The 15,728-nt window shown below is 45.3% G+C and overlaps 1 protein-coding gene across 2 annotated transcripts in view; it reads right to left on the reverse strand.

Moving 5' to 3' along the window:
• Positions 1-3,384: 3,384 nt before the first annotated feature.
• The window catches only part of Fez1 (fasciculation and elongation protein zeta 1), a 42,676-nt gene continuing 30,332 nt past the window's right edge, over positions 3,385-15,728 (reverse strand). For both annotated transcript variants that reach the window (XM_010628689.1, XM_010628690.3), the window contains exons 6-10: positions 12,664-12,935; positions 11,696-11,776; positions 9,842-9,917; positions 6,061-6,126; positions 3,385-3,741 (exon numbers count right to left, since the gene is read on the reverse strand). In XM_010628689.1, the coding sequence (XP_010626991.1) occupies positions 3,725-3,741; positions 6,061-6,126; positions 9,842-9,917; positions 11,696-11,776; positions 12,664-12,935 (512 nt within the window). In that variant the 3' untranslated portion in view covers positions 3,385-3,724. The remainder of the gene's footprint in view (positions 3,742-6,060; positions 6,127-9,841; positions 9,918-11,695; positions 11,777-12,663; positions 12,936-15,728) is intronic.

Below are 15,728 nucleotides of genomic sequence, written 5' to 3' on the forward strand. Positions count from 1 at the left end.
CGGAAAAAAAAAAAAAAAAAAAAAAAGCAGGGTGGAAGGTGCAGGAGAAACAGACAGTAGAAAGCCCATCTCTGGGAGAGACGGCCCAGAATATGTGCCCAGAAAGGGAGGAGCCAATGCAGAACAGAAAACAGGCCCAGGCCTTGAGCGTTCTCAAACCCAGCAACCCTGGTGGGAAAGAAACATAACAATTCTCTTCCAGGGGGAGGGAGGAGAGAGGATGAAGTGGAAATGCACTGGACTGGAATAGACACCTGGCTCCTCCGCTCACTTGCTCCTTTGCTTCTGTGATTCATTTGCGTGTTCTGTGGCAGGAAACTGGGAGTAGAAAAGAGAGTGAGGGGCAAGCCACAGGGCGGAGGAAAGAGAGAGAAAGAGAGAAACTAGATGTGCCTGTGTCCCTGGGGTTTTTTCAGACAAAGCTATTATCAAAATGCCAACCAGCTCCTGCCTAGCCAATCTGCATATTCCATGCTGTGCTCTTTGAAGCACAGATGAATATGCATGAGGGCTGGGGGGAGGCACTGCTGGGCTGTGGGCTAAGGTGGCTCATTGTTCTTTGAGAAGAAAGGCAGTAAGAAGCCAACACACCTTCCAGGTCAGCAGAGTGGCTTGTGCTTCCCCTCCCTCCTGAAAAGACAGAAGACCCCAGGTTCAGACAGAAATCCAAATGATTGTTCTCTCACCCTCTCAAGCAAATAAATAATCAGGCACCATCAAGAAGCAGAGTGTCTCTTCTCCAAGAGTAGCATGTAATTACTCCCCTTTCCGCGCATACTAATCACTGAGGCTGGCATGGCAACGAGAAGAGCGGCACCTATCCCAACTTCGGGGGAAATGACGCTGCCTCTCCCTATTTCTTGTTTCTGCCACCTGGAAAGCAAATGCTCCTTGCTTTGACCTGTGATGCCCTCCATGACCCAGCTGTGGCGGGAGAGCCTAAGACATAGTGGGTGCTCAGAAATGCTGGTGGAATGAACAGTTATAACCCAAGTCACAACTCGGTTCATCCTTAAACAGCTGGATAGGAGCTGTGGATGTGGCTCAGTGATAAGTCACGTATTTGTCATGTGCAAAGTCCTGGTTCAGTCCTCGGTACTCCCGCACCAGTAAAACCAGGACGGGTTGTGCCTGCTCATTGATAGTCTCCATTTCTCCTTCTGACCACTACGATAGTTATACTTCAGCCAGTGAGTATGAAAAGGGGTTATTAAATTTTAAAAATCTTATTTGTCCCACAAACTGTGGGACACAAAGCATCTCCCTTGAGGTTTTCTTTCCGAAGGACTCCATCTGCCCCTTATTCTGAAATAGACCTGAATGGATATTTCATTTGGAAAACAGTCTGTGCCCATGACCATTTGTTTCAACCCTACATCAAAAAAGGCTGCATAGTGGAGTTTTCTTGCCAGAGCTTGATCAAACTAGGTTGAACAGAATCCTTAAATTGATAGAAACACACCTTAGTTACAGAACCTACCAGTCAGACTGATCTCCAACCTATCTAAAGGACTCTATGCAGACACCAGCTCTCCAATATTCCTTGCTGAGTACAGATATCCTGCACTGGGTAAGTTTTGCCATCAAAACTTACCAGACTCTGAAATTTCAGTTTGTCCTCAGGCGTTTTCCCAGTTTCTACTACAATCAGAACAGCGAGAAGAGAGGAAAGCTGGGGGAAGAGAATTAGGTTCACCCATTAATCACACTGCCCGTGCTTTCCTTGGATTCAATCTCAAGTCAGGGTTCCAGCAACTGAAAATGCAGAGCAGTTTTTCCAAACCTTGATGAAAATCCCCACTTCAGGGAGTCTTGTTCAATGCACATTCTGACTCAGCCAGTCTGGGGTTCTGCCTGCCATTTTGCAGTGCTAACCAGCTACTGGGTGTGGGCAGTGCTGATGGACAGGGAGAAGGTCAATGCAGGACCCTGAGGAATGGATTTCACATCCTCTTTCAGCTCCTGATGGACAGAAACCTTGAGAAAAAAAGAAGCACTGTTCCTCCCTTTCCCACTCACCTCCTCCTGGACTGAGTACGGCCCTGACACTTGAGATTTATTTTTAACTGCCAGCAGCTTTGATTAGCTTGTCTCTGCTGCTTCAGACACCTGCTGGCAAGGTAAATTGGGGGAAAGGAGTGGCTGACCTAGATCTCACAAATCCAAGGCAGGAAGCAAAGCTCTGGAGATTCACTGCTTCTCCTCCGCTGAGACCATCGAAAAACCCCTCAGCTGGCAGTGTTAAATCTGCCTATGACCCCACATCACCAGTCCCCCCACCCCCCACATCTTTAGCTTAGTGCCAGAAGACTGCAGAATTAAACTCCTTCCTTTTTGTCAAAGGACTAATAGTTATGTCAATTTGTTGACCCTGAGGATTTTCATGGGTACCTTATGGAACCTCAAGTGTGATTTACCACATACCTAAGAAAACTTAGTGCTCAGTTAAAGCAAGAACCACACTCCTAAGAATTGATGGAAGTCTTGGACAAGAGTCCTCTGAGTCAATCTATCTCTACCATCACCGGTGCCTCCTGGGAAAACTGCTGCAGATCTCTGCTTCTCTCCTCTGGAAAATCATGATAATACTAAAACAGAAGGTTGCCGGGATGTAAGACGATGTGTTAAGTGGCAAGGCCAGTGGCAGGCAGTAGCAAGTGTCCCATAAGGGTTTTATGGGAACTGACAGAGTTAGCATCATTCAAGCTGGAAGACAGAAGCCAGAGTGCAACTCAGGCTATGGTGAAGTTGAACCAACATCCGGAATACAGGGACAGCATTTGCTGCTGGTTGGTCAAGGGTGGCAGCTGCCTGCTGTAGACAGAGACGGCATGTAGGAGTGAGGGCTGAGGACCTCAGGGCTGCAGGAAGGATAGGGAGGACACACAAAGTCAGAGGATGCTGTTCCTAGGGGTCACAGGGGCAGACATGGAGCACTGGTGCCTCAATACAGGAACAAAACCACCATATCCTATGTTGGGAGAGCTGGGCAGCACTCACTCCCTCCAACCCCAAGGCCTCCAGAAGCCAACCTGGCCATCCCATCAAAAGGCACTACAGCTGCTTGGCTCCTCCTTGGGGCTCACTTGCCATCTTTACACCCTGACCCCGAGCCCCTTCTGACCAGCTAGTTTCAAAAACACACAGTGCAGCTCCACAATCACAGAAGTCCATGGGCCAACCATCTCCTTCTGTCTGTCTCATCTGCAGCTCCACCACATCTCACGATCCCACCACAACCCACAACAGGGCCTTATCCTGGCCCAAGCACTGTGTGGGCTGCCAGCGGCCACAGAACCACGTGTGAAGGCAATCACACATCCTTTCTGGAGAGGGTTCGGAACAGAATGTCTGTGGACAACACACCCCAAAACACATGAAGAATATTAATTAAATGAAGGTTTATTTCAAAATTAGTCTTAAGAGTAGAAGCTATTTTTGAGGGCTGGAACCAGACTACATAATGAGAGGTGAGAACATCCGCCTTCCCTGACACAGGTGGAGAGGAGGCCATGTCACCCACCCTGCACCCCGATCATGCATCCCATGATTACTAGCACTAGAAGCCAACAGCAAAGGACCCCGCGTGATTGCTCATGTTTAATCCATGTTAGACTGTACACGTTTAAATACACGTCGGAGGTTACGTGGTGTCATGCAGTCCCTGCGGTAGAATGACTCTTGCTCAGTGACCTCCCGCAGCCAGGCTGCTCCAAAGGCAAGGTTAAGTGGGACAGAGCACTGAAACGAGAAAAGGGGAGGAGGAGGGTCAGGCACTGTGGTGGTCACACCGGGTCCTGAGCAGAAAACGGCCCTTAGAACCAGGAGTAACTGTGGCTGGGCATTTTCCAAGGGTGACAGGTGGATGTTTGGTGTAAAGATTAAGAATGTGGTCTCCAGGGCCTATCTGCCTCTGTTCAAACTCTGATCCAACCATTACCAACTCTATGGCCTGAAGGAAATGACTTCACCTGTTCAAGCTGTTTCTTCAACTGCACAGTACAACACACCCCTGCCATCCCACAGGGTTGCTGAGAAGCACACACACACACACACACACTTGCTCGGTAAATATTATTATAAATTCATTGACATTTCAGTGAATCATGAGGGTTAAATCTGGCTCTCTACCATCAAATTTAGGTAACCCATTTCTAAAAACCTCCTTGGAGGACTTGACCATTCTTCTAAAATCTTCAAGAGTCACAAGTTCTGGTCTAAGGATGTAGCTCAGTAGTGACCATTTGCCTAGCAGATCACTGTGCTAAGCCCTGGGATCAGTCTGCAGCATGGCAAAAGATGAAGGAGAGGAGGAAGATGAGGAGAAGGAAAGCCACAAGTCCTTCCTAATGTTTAGCCTAAATTCTTCCTGCTCAAATTTAAGACTCTTCTCTCTGATACTTACAGAAACAGTACAGCTCAGGGTTGTATTCCACAAGCTTTCTGAAACTACACAGTTTTGTGTACAGGTAGAACAAAAGCTAATAAAATAATGGATCAAAATAATGAGTGATCATCAATTGTTTTTAATATCTCTCACACACACACACACACACACACACACACAAAGACAGCCAGATTTCCAATAGAAATCTACAACCACTGAAAATGTGCTTATCGAAAGATCTGCTTGATTCTCTCATCCTATCAGTTCCTGGAGATGGGAGAGATATGAAATGGTATCTTGGGGGTGCAATTAGGAAAAAATCCAGGATGAGGAAATTCTACAGGACAAATAATCTAGTTTCTCCAACAAAAAATTTGAAGGGATAGAGAAGAGAAGGAAAGGGAACTTAAACTGAAAGAGACTATCAATTTATAACATGGGCCTTCACTAGATTTCAGTGCAAAAGAATCCTGAAAAACATTTTATGGAAAGAGGGAAATCTGAACACTGACTGGTTCATCCGTGGTGTTAAGAAACTCTTAATTTTAGCCAGGCGTGTTGTCACATATCTATCATCCCAGCACTCTGAGAGGTTGAGGCAGGAGGATGTCAAGTTCCAGCCTGGTCTTGGCAACTCGACAGTGACACCTTGTCTCAAAATGCAAAATAAAAATAATTGGGAAGAGGCATGGTGGCACACAATTATAACCCCAGCACTTTGGGAGGCTGAGGCAAGAGGATGCAAGTTAGAGCCCAGGTTGGGCAACTTAGAGAATTAGCAAGACTCTCTCAAAACAAAAACTAAATTGGGCTGGGATGAAATTCAGTGTGAAGACCCTGGGTTCGATTTGCAGTATCACAAAAAACAAACAAAACAACAACAAAAATCCCCAATACTAAAAAAAAAAAAAAAAAAGCTTATTTTTTTAAATTGAAATAATGCTATTACAACTATCTTTTTCTAAAGAGTTCCTATGGTTTAGAAATGAATACTGCAATTAACAAAAAACCCCAAAACTAAAAAAAAAAAAAAAAAAGCTTATTTTTTTAAATTGAAATAATGCTATTACAACTATCTTTTTCTAAAGAGTTCCTATGGTTTAGAAATGAATACTGCAATATTTATGGATTAAAAACATGATGACAAAGATTTGCTTCAAAACAACACAGGAGAGGAGAAGTTGGGTAGGTGTAAAATGAAATAAGACTGCTCAGGATTAATGATGGTAAAGCTGGATAAGAAGGACATGAGAGTTTTTTATACCACTCACTCTACTCTCATATGTGTCAAAAGTTTCATAATAAAAAGTAAAAAAAAGTTATGAAAGAACATATCTAATCTTGAATCCATTTTCCTTTCAAGTACTTGAAAAAGTTTTATTTTTCAGGCTTGCTTTTCCAAACTACATAACCCCAAGTCCACAGAATTTTCACGGTGTCCTTTGTGGGTAGCCTGCCCCACACGTGGAGTCACAGTGGTGACCCAGGATGAGAGAATATTACCCGGCCTCCTAGCAACGCTCATTCATTCCTGTGAGGGCCTGCAAACATTCACTTGGTGCCCACCCAGCCTGTATGGAGTGGGAGCTCCAGAGGGCTTCGGTGTGGGTTCCAAGCTAGAGCTGGGGCCCCAAAGGGTCACTGTGTGCCAGGAGGCCTGCAGCTGCTCTTACCTTTTAAAATGTAGTCCGTTAGCAAAGTAGGCACCTTCTCGTTATCCTCCTTCATGGCGAAGAGAACTAGGGAAAGAGACAGAACGGTGAGCCAAAATACCATCAGGGCATGCAACACCAAACAACCTCCCAGCCCAAAATGAGTGAGAAACTATTGCAGGGAATCAGACACTCATTGAGTACAGAGACATCTAGAAGCCTCTCCAAGAGCCTGCCCTCTACGAGGTGAGAGAGGAGTATGGTCTCCGGCAGTGGACTTATTGGTGATTTCTATTCTTTAAGTTTTTTTTTCTTCCTCATCTATAATTCCCATACTACCTACTAAATATATGTCTTTTATAATAAATCATAGAAATACATACAGCAATTACTCTAAAAAGAATCAGCTTTTGGATACCATCCATCTAAAGACTATTAGTCGTCACATCACTGAAATTACCAATAAAGCCGTCTTTAAAGACATCCTATTCACATAAACAGGCATTATTAGAAGAAGTCTCTTTAATTTATTGGTAACTAATGAGGTTAATTTATTATATTTATTCTCTATGTTATGCCCATCACAATGCTAGAAATTGTGGCAAAGCAGAAGAATCATGGGCTGAGCGGAACTATAGACTTCTTATCCAAACACCACATGACTGACACAGGAATCGAACAATAGGGAGGCTTTTAAAATCCAAAGGCTTTTTTAGATTTTTATAGAATTTTAAAAACTGCTTTTTCCTAGGGCTGGGGATGTAGCTTGGTGGTAGAGCCCTTGCCTAGCATGTACAAGGCCCTGGATTCCATCCCCAACACTGAAGAAAAAAAGAAAAAAAAAAACTTTTTCTGTTATTAAACATAACAGAAAATTATTAAATTAAAAATAATTCATACTTGGAAAGTCAACTTTGAAGAAAAATCCCATAACAAAGTATCTGGATGTATTTATAACATAAAATGAATGTCTAGTAATAGATTCCTCTGTTGGTAAGCTTCCTTAAACTAGTGTATCTATTCAGTACAGCTTCATATGGCATTTTAAAAATGAGAGTTATCATTATGTATATCTAAAATATACCAATAAATGTCTTGCTTCAAAAAAATGGAGAGATCTGCATGTACAAGACATATTATCAGTGAAGAAAGAAGGTTGCAAAACACACATTAAATTTATAATAATTCTGATGTTCAGAGACAAAGAATGGTCCATAAAACCTAAGCGTTTATCTCTGGCTAAGACCCCAGGGAAGTTCTTTCTAGGACGTCTTTCTATATTGTCAGACTCTTCTCGATGAGCGTGCTTTACTTTTACAAATGAAAACGATAAAGAATAGCTGGAAGTGAAAGCGAGGGTCCGGGGGCAGCAGTGACAACAGTGAGACCTCAGTCCATGTCGGTGTCTTTGCCCTCCACAGTCACCTCACCTCGCTTCAAAGCATCAGGTTGTAACTTGCATCCAAATCACAGTGGATGAGGAACGGGGCCCAGCAATGCTGTGAGTCAGTGGCCAGGTCCAGAGAGAGGAACACTGGACCCACAGCCCCGCCAGCTGTTGGTTTTTCTGTTTTCTTACCTAATTTTAGACATGTATTCAATTTCAGCTTAAGTGGATGCTAAGGGGTCTTCACTTTTTTCGAGGTTCCCCCCGCCCCCATATTTTAGACATACAATCATTTGCACTTACTTGTCCGGGAACGCTTTGTAACTGAGCCTGGGCAGACGGCCACAGCAAAATGATTGCAGTAAAAACCCAATAACTGCACTCAGCCAGCATGTATCTAAGTTGATCTCCAGACTCCAAAATAAATTTATTTATCTTTCCTTTTAGTTTTTTTCCCCCTAAAACAAATATTTATTTATTTATTTATAGGCAGGGCCTTGCTATGGAGTGCAGGCTGGCCTTGAACTCATTATGTAGCCCAGGCAGGCCTGGAACTCACATTGATTCTCCCTCCTCAGCCTCCCAACTGCTGGGCTGAGTTACGGGCATATGCATACGCGAAGACAGACTCCAAAATTTGGAATGTCCAGCCAGAGGAGGTGGTCTTTGGCCTATGTTCTTGATTCAAAGAGAGGGGACATTAGTCACAAACCCATACAAGGATTTGCTAAAATGCGAAATGTAGAACCTATAAAATAATTGGTATTCAAAGAACATGAAAGTTTTTCTTTTAAAAAGCAGAAAATACTAGGATATCTCCATGAGAGAAAAGATAGGCATAAAAAATATTAACAAAATATTAACAATTAAGTGATGTGACTAAACTCGTGACACAAAATTGCCCAGCCAGTGTAATCACGGCTATCTGGAAAATACTAAAATACTAAATAAAACAAAGGGAACAAGGAAACATTTATGTGTCTCTGTTCACGTTTCCACACATTCAAAGTATTCTAAAGTGTAGACATACTCTACATTTTTTAATGAATTTGAAAAATGTAAGCAAGCCCACTCAGAACAGAAACATCTGTTTCTTCATTAAAATGGAAAGAAAATCTCACATTGAATTCCTGGGTGGGCATCTTAATAAATTAATAGTTCTTCCCTCTTTTAAGACTAAAATCAAGTACTTTACATATTTTGACCTTAGTAATTTGTCCAAATGATTTTCCAAATATTTACCACAGTGAAAACACAAACATCTATAAATACATTTGCCTTTTTTTTTTTTTAAGCACTAGGAATTAAACCCAGGACTGCCTGCATGTTAGGCAAGCACTACCGAACTACATCCCCAGCCCTGTAAATGCACTGTCTACTCCTTTTAAAAAAGTCTTAGTGCACATTTATGCAAATAGAGAAGCTTAAAATAAGTCAAGAACAAGTCAGTGTGCGCTGGTTTTTAAATTTCTGATTCTCAAGGACAGCCTGTCTGTGGCAGGATTTGCATTTGCTACCATCTCTTGCTTTCACTCTCCAAAACTGATAAAAACGAAAACATTTGGTCACATTTAGCACCAGGACCCAGTGGGCATGTTTTCCTCAACTCAACAGTGGCCCTCTGGCTTCTCCTGGGGTGTCCGACGGGCCCCCGAGCAGTGGGCAGGGCGGCCTCCTAGTTGGCTGTCATTCTGCAGCTCCGTTGCCAGGGAAATGGAATTTCTCTCTGACCCACCATGTATCAGCCCAGGATTTTTCTCTTCCTAACAGAGCCAAGCTAACGCTGATGGCTGAACCATGCGTCCCCAGCCCTTTGGGAGTTGTACTGTTTGATGTACGTATATAAAGAGATTCTGCCTACAAAGGGCTCTTTATTACACAGTTTTCTCCCACAGCTCAGAATGTTTATTAATATAGGACAATGGAGCCAGTCACTTCCTGGAAGGAAAACCAGATGCTCTTCTTTCCAAGCAGCCTCACCCCACCCAAGAAACTTGACTTGTCGTTAAAAATACATCCAGACCCACAGTCCAAGCTCCCTGCTTCAAAGGGCACAAGGGTGGACCAGGCAACTTGGAGTTTCAGGAGAGAACAGGGGAGGCAAAGACTGCAAAGCCCTGAGAGCCACTGGGGAAACAAGAAAAACCATGCCCTGCCCCCCACCACTACCCCACTCTGTCACCAGCCCCCCATCCCACCCCAACAGATTTCTTCCCTTTCAGGAACCAAGGAAAAGAGCTGTCTTCTGGGCAGCTCTGCAAAGCGTTTTAATTTTACCCTGTGCAGGGAGGTGTGACAAATAGTGTGGAGCCCTGTAAAGCTGCCCTGGGGAAATCTGAGGTCCAAAGCAGTGGAGGGGCCTCATCCATGCATGCACTGAGGAGGGCAAGGAGCAGCCGGGAGGAGAGAACTCACTGTTTGTCAGCATCTGCAGGTCTTCCACAGAGGGAGGAGAGGACTTCTTCTCATAAGGAATGACTGTGTTCAGATACTGTAAGACAAACAGGGCACCCAGGGCCCGTGGTGTCACAAGACACAGTCCCACTGGGTTTAAAGTAGGGCAAACCACGTCAGACCTGACTCTCTCTCAACAACACATTCAAGTGGGTTTTGGTAGCACACGCCTATAATCCCAGCCCTCTGGAAGCTGAGGCAAGAGGATCACCAAAAGTTCAAGGCCAGCCTGGGCTACAGAGCAAGACCCTGTGTCAACAATAACAAAATGCCCACTGCCATATCATTTCAAAACTATTTTCCCCACCTTGAGGGGCAGTCTCTTTAAAAGTAAGGCTGTCCTCATACTTAGCCAAGATTCCTTTCCATCCCAATTTCTACCTTCTTTCCACTCTAGATACTTTTTGGTTATCTAGAAATCCTGGGGATCTTTTGTTTTCCTTCAGACTAAGACCAAAGAACATCTCCAGAGGGCTTGTTGTCTTTGTCTTTGTTCTTGCAGTGCAATTTAAGAAGGAACTATTTCTCTTTTGTCAAAAAACAGTAAGAGAAGGACCAGGGATTTAGCTCAGTGGTTCCTCCTGCTGTCTCTCAAACCCAAGGTCTCAAATTCAATCCCCCATACCAAAACAAAACAAAACAAAAACCTCAAGGGACTGTCAACTCCACCCAGGTCTTGGATGTCGGATTTGCTCCCCCTGCTGGATGTGGGTTGCCTCTCCAACAAACCCAGCACCTGGGGACCCAGGAGCTTGGGGGACCTGGACATGCCCTAAGGCAGCCTCAAACATGAGAACTGCAGTGCAGGCAGCAAGGCCTTATTGTTCTAGGTCTCATTCTCACTGCTGTGAAAGGAGAGAGCACGGTATAAGTTCCTGAGGTCTCTTCCCATGTCGCAGGTGTAGAATTCTGCTTAGAATCCTACTCCAAGCATACTTGAAAGATACACATTTCACAAGCACTTATTCTACATTTTCAAGCTTGTCAGTTCACATACTGTCATGTCTACTGGATTATGCACCCCATGAGGACAGGAACCAGGACTTTCCATGTTGGCACCTGAGGACCTAGCACCAGAGCATGTCACACCAGACTCTCATGAGAGTTTTTTTAACTCCACTTTGATAACCACAGAGGCAAGCTGCTTCCCAGATGCTATGGACCGGGTGTAATGTGAGGGTACTTCAAAACTCCACATATAAACGCTGGGTCCCCAGTACTGTGGTATCGGAAAGTACTATGTGCCTTCAAGAGCCGGGGCCTGGCTTTCAAAAAGGCCTTAGGCACAGGGGTCTCGTCTTCAAAGGAAATTAAAGGACCTTGGTCTCTCCCTTCATGGCTTGAGACAGGACCACAAACTCCTCCATACGAATCTGCTACCCTCACCAGAAGCCAAACCAATGAGGCCTCCCATTCTTGGACTTGACCTTCCAAAACTGTGAGCCAAATAATTTTTTTTCTACATTTATAGAGATAGTCGCCTTCCGTATTTTGTTATAGTAAGACAAAGCTGATTAACAATGGGCAAGTCGCTGACTAAATAGAGCCACTGCATAGCCACCACACCATGGGTCACAATCAGAGCCAGGCCAAAGAAGCAGTTTTGGTGGTAGCACTGGGTCAGCTGGTGATCCTTTGTCATGGAGTTGGTCAGACTAAAACAGAATCAATCGTGAAACAGGTTTCCTTTCAATGCACTGTATCCTTAAAACAGCTTAATTCATAGTTCCACCAACGGGGTTGGGTTTTGTCTTGTCCAGGTTTTGGCTGAGGTGCCAAAACCCAGGTGAAGAACAGGAGGGAGACAGCTTGTACCTGCTTGTCAGTTCCCGAGGAGCCAAAGGTCTGGCGGATGCCATTCTGTAGGATGTTGGAGATGCCTTCCATGCTGAAACGCTGGCAGGAGAGAGGCAAGAAAGGCAAATACTTCCTGCCCCACAGTCCCCTCCCCAGCAGCCCGTATCCCCATGCCAGTGCCCAGGCCCATCAACTACCACACTGTCATGGTGACTAGAGTCCATTTAAGACTTGGCCTACAGAACTGGGCAAGCGTTTAAGCTTGAACTTGCAAGAATAAACAGCAGTCTCAAGGATGTTGTCTCACAGATTATCTCAGTAGGTCCCTCAGTCAACAGGAGTTCTCTCTGTTTCCCCAGTTTGCCTCATTTCGTCCGTACCGAATAAAAAATAAAGGAAGTCAGCAAAACGTAGAGGAACAGTAATGCAAAGATCTTGGGGGAAACAATGTTCAGCTATCAGAGAGGACAAGTTTAAAGCAACTGTCCTCATCTGGAGAAGGTACTGCCAAAACGCACAAGCCCTAGCCTAATCCAGTTGGTCTGGGACAGAGCTGGGCAAAGGCATTTTGAAAAAGCTCCTTAGATGATAGTAGGAAGCTTTGGAGAACACTGTCTATGGACCAATAAGACACCTGGTCCTTCTCACCCGAGTACCCTGTCAACACCCTACACACACCTGACCCAGACCAGGTCGGAGCATGTCCATGCCAATAGCAGACACCTGATCAGGGTCCCGAGCTCTACATGCTTACGTCCCACTGGACCAAGTGCATCCTAGAGAACCCAGGCCATATTTTAACATTTATGCCCTGTGTCTCGCACTTAGACAGGGGCCCTGTGTGGGCCTCTCTAACCTTATCTGTCATAGGGCCCCTCACAATGTTGCCCAGTAAGTGCTTACATATCTATCACAGGCCAGGTGCCAGGGCTTGTGTGGCTAGGGTCCAAAGCTGGGCACGTCCGGTGCTCCAGCTGCTCACGTACCTTGAGAGGCATCTGGCTTCCCTTCTCTATCCGACTACTCTGCAGGCTCAGCCCTTTCTCTCTCCGCCTCTTCTTCATCAGTTCCCGCTGCTCCTTCTGCTTGTTCTGAACCTCGATGAGCACCGTGATGAAGGAGTTCTTCACTTCCTTCTCAAACTCCAGCTCGTCCCGGCGAGCCAGCTGGTGCACCAGCTCCTCCGAGAAGTCCCGGATGGCACCCTCCACCTGGTCCAGCAGCTCAGTCAGCTCAGACCCTGACATGTGCCTCAGCCCTACAGGGGAAGACCAGCCTGTAGCCGACACCTGCAGCTGGGCCTGAGCCCTCTGAGGATGGGACGGCCCCCCTGAGAAGAGACCCCCTCCAATTCCTTAGAGGTCTGTGAAAGACCTTCATAACTGGGGGAAGGCCAGGAAGGGAGGGAACCTCAAATCACATACATAACAGAATACCACACTCTGGAAAAAGAGGAGGAAGAAGAGGAAGAAGAGACAGCCCCCACCAAGGAAGCCTGTAGGTTCTGTGGACGAAAATGTGGGTGTACAGATGCCTGGCTTTTTGATCCTTTGTTCAAGTTTCCTGTCTCTATAGTATTCCTCACATTGGAATGGGTGGAGAATTGGAGGGGCAGGTGAGATTTTTGTCATCTGAGCTGCAGAGCAATACAGAGGTGATATTTATTCCTAACAACTGATCACAATATAGCCAACAGGAACATAAGCTTAGGACCCAAGGATGCATGTCCTGTGCCACAACATGCATATTCAAAACTACGGGAGACCTGTGGAAGACCAGGAATGTGCAGGGGAAACAGGCCCAGCCCATCGGTACCGAGTATCACCACTTCCAGACGCAGGCAGGGAACATGAGAGCATGGGACACAGATAACTTCCCTTTAACCTCTTGTCTCCTACGGCTGTTTTCTTTTTTTTTTTTTTTTTTTTTTTTTTTTTTTTTTTTTTTTTTTGGTACCAGGGATCGAACTCACGTCCTTGAGCTTTCAAGGCAGGTGGTGCAAACTCTGAGCTAAATCCCTGGCCCCTAAGGGTGCTTTAGGTGTCTGATAATAGTCAACTATTTCAAAATAGTTCATACACAGGGTTTTAAGTGTCCACCACACAGGTAAGTGGTGAACAACTGAGGTGACAGACGTGCTGGTCACCCTGATCCAATCTACACTGTGTACACGTGCTGAGACGCCACTCTGCCTCCATAAACACGTACAATCACTACAGGTCCATACAGGTCCATACAGGTCCGTAAAATAGATTTGGAAGCATTTCATCAAGTGTGCTCCTGACTAATGCTACCTTTTATTTTTATCTCAGAATCCATTCTTCTTTCCCGTTTCCTTTCTGCTCAGCCTGGGTATTTGCTGACTTGCTTGTCTTTCCCCTTTATTTTGCTCTCTGAAGCTGTCCTCCGCCTTTTGTTTTTTGCCATTTCACTCTGTATCTCAGCTGTTTTCACGACTCCTTTGCTGAACACTTCTATCTTTGGGGCCTTTGTGTGGCTGAGAATGGCCCATTGGCGCGGCCATGAATGCAGCAGGGCAGCCAAATCCACTCATCACCCCCACTGGCTCCCCAACCCTGCCACCCCAGGCAGTGGCCGCCACCCTGTCTCTGCTCCTTGGAGCTGCAGGACTTCACTTTCAGCAAGCTGTGCTTCAGACCTGCGCCTCAATTTTTGTCACTTGTGACCCTTGATTGTACCTTCGTCCCCTGACCATCCTGCCTTCTCTCTCTCTGTGGTTTATAAATCCACACCACCCCATGTGGGGACCTCCCTCCAAGAGCAGAGCGCCTCCTGCATCATGGGCACTGTCACCCCTATAGACTGATGGGTTTTATTCTCTATTTTGCTTTGTGTGTGTTACAGTATTTTTCATTTCACGCTTCATCCAGTCCTTTCTTTGCACCATGATAATTAGCATAAACCTGTGTCAGAGAGTTAGTGTGATACAGGGATTAAGAGACCAAACTCTGGAGCTAACCTTGGCTTCAAGTTAAGGCTGCACCATTTCAACTTACTGGAGGTTTGAGGACAAGCACTGATCTACGAGGACAGTCTTGGTGCTCCCCACTGAGAATAAGGAAAGAGGGCTGAGGGTGCTACAGTGTGTGCTTAGCAGGGGTGAGGTCTTCGGTTCAACCCTCAGCGCTACACTAAATAATCGATGAGGGAAGAGATTTTTCTTCTTTCCAACTTTCTTTTTCTTTCAGAATTTCTTTGTCCTTTTTGAAAGTATGTTCAATCTTTTAATGGCTTTATCAGCCTCTTACCATTCCCACAATTCAGGAAGGCTTCCTCAGGGACCTTGGAGTCACTGCTTTGAAATATAATCATAAAAGAAGATAAGGCTTAATCTCCCACTGTTCTGGGAGCACAGAGGCCTAACTCACAACCTGAAGCCAAGCTGCAAAACCCACTTAGTATAATGGGTTCTGTCCACTTAGCCACAGAGCAGAGCAAGATTGCTTTCAGTCTCTGCCATCCCTTCAGTGGGTTGTCTGTGATGTGCACCCTACTCTGGTTTAATGCTTACTCAACAATAAAAATGTTTTCTTCCTCGTCTACCTTTGTGGAGAGGTTTTTCTGGATGGTGAAGAGATTTGGTGTTTAATTCTATTTCCCCAACAGAGCCTTGAACAAGCCATTTAGCCTATGGAAGACTCAGTTCAACCCTAGTAGAATGGTGTGAGATTATGCGCAAAAGCAGGTCTGGCACATAGAAAGCACTCCAAAAACTATGAGCAATTATTATTATTACCTTTTGTATTTTTTTCATTGATTTTATGGTAGTATCATCCATTGCTTTTCAACAGTGGTTTTGAGTTCTTCCACTTATCCTTTAGCTCTGTGCTTTGGTTAGCTTTACCACTTCACATTTTGCTTGACTACCTTTTCATTTATAAATGCACTCACTTCCCTCCTGATGTGGAGGAGGAGAGAGGGTTCCACCCGCCCTCTGGATGTGGAAGCCTCTGCGCTGGGGCAGCAACTGGGTTCTGTCACATGCGTCACCATGTGGAGCATCGTCCTCGGCCAGCCCACCCAGGGCCTC

The sequence above is a fragment of the Fukomys damarensis genome, unplaced genomic scaffold (genome assembly GCF_012274545.1).
Source record: "Fukomys damarensis isolate Sample0158 unplaced genomic scaffold, DMR_v1.0_HiC HiC_scaffold_16, whole genome shotgun sequence".
Taxonomy (NCBI): Eukaryota; Metazoa; Chordata; class Mammalia; order Rodentia; family Bathyergidae; genus Fukomys; species Fukomys damarensis.